The sequence below is a fragment of the Zeus faber genome (assembly GCF_960531495.2).
Source record: "Zeus faber genome assembly, chromosome: 18".
Classification (NCBI taxonomy): Eukaryota; Metazoa; Chordata; class Actinopteri; order Zeiformes; family Zeidae; genus Zeus; species Zeus faber.
The window spans coordinates 7811494-7819314 of NC_137210.1; the positions used below are offsets into that span (position 1 = coordinate 7811494).

Here is a 7821-nt window from a genome sequence, read left to right on the forward strand (position 1 = left end):
TCAGTCGGATTGACTTTTGCACCAAAGCTTCCAAATGATTAATGAAAGCTAATTACAGATGACTTGCATAAGTTGATGTCAACAATAACCTATTGTGTTTGCTGCGGGTCAATCGATCTCGCTTAAACCTTTAAGCGCTAAGGGCGGAGTTGAATCTCTGTGCTTCTGATAAAAGAAAGGTGAAGTCCCCAAAGGGCCGTTCCCTAAGTACCTGCTCCTTCTGCTACTGCCGACCTTTTAGTGGGAATTCTGAATTTGCTCAGTTGTGCGTGAAGTCATGTTCCTCGACTCCTCCGATTACCGTGGCTTTCCTCGCCCACCTGACCGCCCAGTCACCTGACGCAAAGGGTCAAAGTGCCCTGCAGTTCACTGGTCATAGGGTCAAAGCCTGAGCGAGACCCGAGCTCGCAAAGGTCTTGACCTCACATTTAGGGAGATGACCCCCATGGTCCCAGGTAAAGGTCCGGCAGTTGTGCCATTTGATACAATGGTGGCTCAGAGATTTCCTCCCCGGTTCTTAATCGCCGACTGAATCACCACAAGAGATTTGGAGTAACGTGAGCCTAACATGAATACAATGGCCCGAAAGAAACAAAGATTAAATTACTGCCATTGCTCTTCTTCTTTTTTTCCGCTGTGTCCTTGTCCTCCCCTATTTCAGCCAAAACTGGGAAAAATTTGCCACGTGGTCTGCCTTAAATTAACTCTGTGACCTATTTTATTTCTGTGTTGTAGGTGTTATTTGTGAAAGAATGAGTGACTGAGCATGACCTCACCTATGGCTGCGCAAGCTATCACCGCAATCCATATCCTGGCTTTAGTGGCCTTCAGCGGCGTGGTGGAGAGCGATCACATCGACTTCTACAATGTCAGGCCACCAGTGCAGGGTGAGAGCTGATCTAGTTGTACAGTTTAGTGGTTCATGGAACTCCTTCACCTCCAAGTTTCCAAGAGAAAGAGCCATGGACTTCTTGGCTCCTGCTATGTTCATTGATGGGTGAAATATTGATTCATTGATAAAAGTTATTAAATCATGTCTCATTTCACCCCCTTTACAGCCACACCATTCCCCAACAGTTTTAAGTGCTTTACCTGCGAGCAAGCAGTCGACAACTATAAATGCAACCGCTGGGCAGAAGACAAGTGGTGCCCGCAAAGTGAGTGTTTCTTCGATACGCTTGAGGTTGGACCTCATGGTTACAGAGCACACTACCCCAACTTAATTGTTTTGTCTCTTTCAGATACTCAGTTCTGTATGTCGATCCACCACCTCTCCAGTCATGGCAAAACCAAGTTTGTCACTAAAAGATGCGCCGCTCGGGAGGACTGTCGCCTGGCGGGCTGCAGGCACCACAGAGACACCGGCCACACGGTGAGTCTACACAATGTGCTCAAGACCCGTCCAAACGCTTGGTATAAAAACTTGGTTAAGTCCTTTCACCTTCTCCTTTCTCCTCTCAGGAGTGTGTGTCCTGCTGCGAGGGTATGATCTGCAACATCGAGGTCCCTACCAATCACACCAACGCCGTTGTCACCATGAGAAGGACTGTGTACAGCTCAGTGTCGAGCCAGAGGACTCTGGGTGCCTGGGTGGCAGTGCTAGTTCTGGGTTTGAGCATTTTGGTTCTACTGTGAACCCTTTCCCTCTGTCTACCCTATGATGGGTCAGAGGAGGCAACTGGAACAACTTCTGTGTCATTGCAACGATGCAGCAAGCCCAAAACGATGGCTCTTATGGTTCCGTTTGGCAGGTTTGAGGGATGAAGCTCATCGGTCCCAGCTGTTGCTCAGATCTGTGCTAGAATGGGAAGAAATGTCTCAAGTCCTCGGACATGGAAGAGTCTGCTGCCATGGTTGGTCCAGATTGTTTGGATTCACAACAAACAAGTTTATCTTGCATTTAATCTTGAGGAAACCATGGATCATTGGCCTTTGGAAAGCTTGGAAATCAACCTTAGTAGCCGGCGGCCCAGTATTCCTGCAGCGATGTTGACACCGTCAACATCTTGGATTATTATGATTTGGCTCTGAGGATCTCTAATTGACTGTTCCACCAAGCCCTGGAAGGCCAGCCCAAAACAATGAAGTATGTGCACTGAGAAACCACATGTTCAGGCTTTAATCATCCCTAGAACATTCGCCTCGGATTATTAACATGCCGGGGAATGTTAATGACATGTTTTCATCGCGGAACGAACGCTGCTGGAAACATTCATTATGGCCAGTAATGACAAACCGAACACCAAAACAAGTGGACACTGCCAAGTCACAGAGCCCTTTTTGAGTTCATATGGAACTTATAGCACATGTTTTTGTTAATATGTTCTGCATTTGCACTTCAGTGTTTTTTTGTAAAAAATTCCTTTTTTTAAGAAGGTTTTTTTTTTTAAATATAGCAGCAAATTCAAAATAAATTGCTTCATACAATGTCCGGGGTGTTGTTTTTAGACGTTTTCACTACAGCCCAAATGAAGCTCTACTCTTGTTCTCTAATAACTGCGTGTTCAGTCAACTGGTTCAGTTCTGTTAGATGTTTTTTTTAACTATCAACCCTCAACTATGAGGGCCTTAAACAGCCTTGCGTTTCCAAAATTCCTAACTAGTCATTGAAATATGAAAGACACATTTGCACGCCTATTTCCGTGCGAATTAGGGTAAGACGGCTCTGGAGTCATGGGATCGTCTGCCGCCCATGGGATCAAATCACGCCACAATCCTCCCTCTTAACCGTTCACAGTCGTTGTGTCCTTCTGTCTGTCCGTCTTATCTTCCCAATTAATGAAAATAATCATTGGAGGGATGATCTGTTCCGAAAGATAAGAGAAGTTCTATTTAATTTGAAGGCTTTTGTAGATATGACCCCTCCCAGCTACCGCAACACACCCATATCTGCAGTGGGCGTGGAGAGGAGATGGGGGCCCCGTTTTTTAGCGTGTAGCGTGAGGAAGGTGTTGAAGGTGCTGTCAAAAATAAAACATCCCAGGAGGAGACCCTCAGGACAGGGTGGGGGTCGGGGTGGGGGCTGGTGGGACTTCGGTCCTCCGCTCTTCCTCAACCGAATGTCATTCTGCCATTAGGTGGCGTGTCTAAAGTACAGGGTTGTGGGACAAGGGGTGTGAAGCTTGGGTTACACTGCGAACAGACAAATGAAAGGCTCCGTGTCTGGGTAGTGCTGTGTTTTGGGAGTTGTTTTTTTTTGCTATAGATGGCTGTCGTGTGTGTGTGTGTGTGTGTGTGGTGTGTGTGTGTGTGTGTGTGTGTGTGTGTGTGTGTGTGTGTGTGTGTGTGTGTGTGTGTGTGTGTTGGAATGCATGCGTGTATGCAGTAACTCAGGCTGCCGCTCTCTTTGCCTTAACTTTATTAGGCCCCCGGGGCTGGGGAAAAAAAAAAAAAATGCGTACATAGACCCTGCCTGCGCGGTCTGTCAGTATTTTGACTCTGTTGTATTTCATTCTGGGCTTCAAAACTTCAAAGCTTCAAAACATCAATAACTCCACTGGGTTGCATCTCGATTCTGTGGAGGCCCAGTCCGAGCATGATTCACGTCTTCATCGGAATAATCATGTTGTGGAAAATGGAGCGTTGAATTGAATCAAACCCATGCTGACGCACAATGGATGTTGAGTCAATATCCAGTCTTTATTTATGGTTGGAGAAACTGTTATAGGCGCCCCTTTGTTATTGAAGGGCAGTAAAGCTTTGGCATTTGGCGCCACTTTAATTGCGATGTGTGTGATGACCTTGAGTGATAAGGACACGATATGTCCGGGAGCCTCTTTGACTCTCTGCTCTTTGACTTTGGGCTCAATTTAAGTCTTACCCTATTTATTTGTTGGCAGACATACTCAAATTTTATGCCTGACCATTTTCCCAATCATAGCTCACATTTTTTTGGACAGGAAGCCGCCTAACCCCGTTGGATAAACGCCCTAATGGGGTGCGGGTCCTGTGTTTCAATTGTAGTTTTTGGTGACGTGTATTTACCCTGAGTCCCTGTCGGAGCAGAGAATAGAGCAATGTGGCAACACAAAAAGATGTCAACAAAATGAAACGTCTGTGGTTATTTGTCCATCCTTGTTTATAATGGGGACTAGACTGATGGTTTCCTGAAGTACCCCCATCCATCTAAGACAGATAGATAGATAGATTCTGTCGATAGATAGATAGATAGATAGATAGATAGATAGACAGATAGACAGATAGATAGACAGATAGATAGATAGATAGATAGATAGATAGATAGATAGACAGATAGACAGATAGATAGACAGATAGATAGATAGATAGATAGATAGATAGATAGATAGACAGATAGACAGATAGATAGACAGATAGATAGATAGATAGATAGATAGATAGATAGATAGATAGATAGATAGACAGATAGACAGATAGATAGACAGATAGATAGATAGATAGATAGATAGATAGATAGATAGATAGACAGATAGACAGATAGATAGATAGATAGATAGATAGATAGATAGATAGATAGATAGATAGACAGATAGACAGATAGATAGATAGATAGATAGATAGATAGATAGATAGATAGATAGATAGATAGATAGATAGACAGATAGATAGATAGACAGATAGATAGATAGATAGATAGACAGATAGATAGATAGATAGATAGATAGATAGATAGATAGATAGATAGATAAACTTTAAATTGAACAACAAGTAATGGTAATGAATGCTTCCATAAAGTGTGATTGTTTTTGATACTTATAAAAAGCAAAAGAAAACAATCTTCTTGTTCAGGACTATTCATCGGACACTTGTTTTTTGTTTGAGGTTGAAACAAAAATTGCTGAAAAAGTGAAGACAGACACCCAACCTTAGCGAACGTTAACTGACTGAGATTACAAAAACATTAAAAAAAAAAACAGGACACGTGAACTCAACTCATATTCCGTCTGAAGCGCCGTAGGCACCACATCCCACCTCCAACACCACCGGTCTCGTCTGTCAGCACTTCAGAGGCCGAGAGCGTTGGGCTAAATGCAGCCCTCTGTATCTGAGACACTGAAAGATATACATTTGTTACGTGTTGCTTCGCTCGCTTTCATCTGTCCATCATTTCAAAAGCGAAAAAATTTGGAATTCAGTGCGGCTGACACGAAATGGAGCGAGGCGTGTCTCATTGATTAAAACAAAAGGGCAATCCAATCTGGTAACTCTTAAAAAAAACAGCCTCAGAAAGCCAGGAGGACATGAAGGGTGCGTTTGGAGAGGTTCTTTCATGTCTTGATGAGCTCCCCAGACTTCTGCCACACTTCTGGAGAAGGGACGACATCAAAAGCAACGGAGGCCAAACGGATCCCATCCAGTCTGTGGAGTGGTAGGAGCCACCTGTCCGGTGAACGGGATCAGAGCTGGGGGTCGTGCCCAACCCCTTTGGTCTTCATGGTGGGGGGGGGCGACAGCTCTGTGGCCCAAGCTGGAACCGTCAAAGACCTGTTGGGGGTCACAGCAGGAGAGAAAGTCGGACAAACGAGGGGAAAAGCAACCGAATGGGCATTTTGTCTTGTTGTTTGAGGTGAAGCCCGCTAAATTACGAATGCAAAAGGGTAAAGGTTAGGGTTAGGTAAAAAAAAAAAAATAAATCTCTTCTCTTTGTTGTCACAAGCTCCGGTATTTACCATTGCTTTATGCAATCACACATGCGTATTGCCAGACCGACTGAGAAAGGGACAAGACAGAAGGGTGGAAGGATTCAGTCTGGGTGAAAATAATCCTGCTGGAGGGTGCGCTTTGTCCATCAGCGACCGTGCTCCTCGCCCTATCATTTGGGTTTCATTCATTTCGTTCATGATACGGGGGGGGGGGGGGGGGGCTTCCTCAGCACCATCTGCATGGCGGCCTCGAGGAACGGTTTCGCAACCCCTCTCCGCGTCCTTCAACACTCCCGCTCTCCCATTATTCATTAATCGATTTGTCTGTGGAGATGAAGAAAGCCTTCCCTCTTCTGCTCCGTCCAGAGCTCAGCATCAGAAGTTGAAGGAGGAGAAAAGGCTCTTTGAAGTCGCGGCCTCTCCTCGACTTTTTTTACACCGCCGTGTCCACCACTCCAGAAAATCCGTTAGTGTTTCATTCGTCCACGCCAGCTGCTACGGTAGCTAATTTCCTTGGCCAATGGACCAAATTTGTGGAGGCGAAGAAGCTATAAAGTCCCATCAGGACTTCCCCCCCGCTACCCATCCATGCCGACCGCCGACCCAGAGGAGAGGGCCCTTCCCTCGGAAGCGCCTCAGAGAACATGACCCCTCTCTGCTGGATCTCTCGCCGGATCTCCTTCCATCCCGGGCCTGTGATGAAAGGAGGCACCCGATGACGGATCCAGACAGCATGTTCTCACACCTGGCTGGGGGAGGACAGCGGGCCAGAACTGTAAAACCTGATCAAACATGCCAGGCCCCATGGGAACGACTGATCTCTGGCACCAACGGACCGTCGGACGACGTGATAGCCGAATGCTCCCAAAACAACATTTTTTCATACGAGCATGTGTTCTGGTGGAGTCATGTGTTCCAGTGGATTGCTTGTATGCACTTAAATCAATTTTAATAAGTACAGTGCAGTACTACTACTTGGTATACTGTATATATGCATGCAAACTTGCACTATTCCCTATTTTTGTCAGAATGTGAATTGTGGAGGTTTATTGTTTATTAAAACATTTCTTTGGTTTATTGTAAATTGCCAGATTGTTTTTGTTTATTGTTCATTTTAGAATTATTAATTATACTACTCTTAAAACTTAAACTATTAATTCTTCAAACGTATTAAAAAGTATTTTCCCACATTATTAAGAAAATAATTAAAATAGCTAGAGCTCAAAAAAAAGTTGGAAAATATGAGTTCAGGACCAAATTCCCACATCTATGAGCCCATTATCCATCCAATGGGATTTCTAGGATAAACGACTGAAGCACATTGAGAATGTGCATATAAAATAAAATGTACTGAGATTTCTGCGTGAATGTTGTAATATTACAACAGACCACCAAGAGTAAATATGTTTTTCGAGAGAGACCTGATGGAAAAAAGAAAACGATGGACATACGTTTGGATAATGGAGCACCATGTCTGCTCTCTCTCAGGCAGCACTTCCTCAGGTGGAGGAGGAGGACGAGCTTAAGTGTCCCCCAGCGCTGTGGAGAATAATGGCTGAAACCACCTACACGGAGGACTTCCAGAGAATGCATCATAGATCCTGTCTTTAGGTGGAGGTCCGGAGATCTTGAGGAGCGTTGATGTCCTGAATGGGCCTCTGTCTGCGGCTGGGTCCACCTCACTGTCCCCTTTGTCTCCCGTGATGGACAGGCTGGAGGCTGATAAAGCCAAATCGCCATGGTAACCGAGAGTATGCGGCGGCTGGGCTCCCTCCAGGAGTCTTCTTCTCCGGCTATATTACTTTACCGTATGCACTCACACACAAAAAAAGAATAAATGAATGCGTCCCTTGTGACCCGACGGAGCGGAGGAAGAAGAAGATGCGTGGACGGAGTGATGCTCTTATCAGCCCTGATAGAAAGACAAAATGAGAAGAAACCTCAAAGTGTCTACAGATACTCTATGTTCATGGATCACGACCTTCTCTGAATCTGCTGGTTTTACACGCAGGTCACTGATCCCACAACGAGGACGAGCCAAAGTGTAAAACAAAACACACACTCAAAAAATTATTTGAGTACTGCATTTTTGGCCTTTTCTCCCAAACAACTATTCAGTGGTGGGAGAAGTACTCAGATCTTTCACTTCTGTAAAATGTACAAACCTGGCAAAAAATGCAAAGTGAAAGCATCGTATTGC

At 44.9% G+C, this 7821-nt stretch overlaps 1 protein-coding gene across 1 annotated transcript; it reads left to right on the forward strand.

The window, feature by feature from the left end:
- Positions 1 to 766: 766 nt before the first annotated feature.
- Positions 767 to 1635, forward strand: lypd6b (LY6/PLAUR domain containing 6B; the record flags this gene model as incomplete). Its single annotated transcript, XM_080019528.1, has 4 exons — positions 767 to 887; positions 1059 to 1157; positions 1242 to 1372; positions 1462 to 1635. 4 exons carry the CDS (start codon positions 767 to 769, stop codon positions 1633 to 1635), a joined length of 525 nt encoding a protein of 174 aa, XP_079875654.1.
- Positions 1636 to 7821: the final 6186 nt, after the last annotated feature.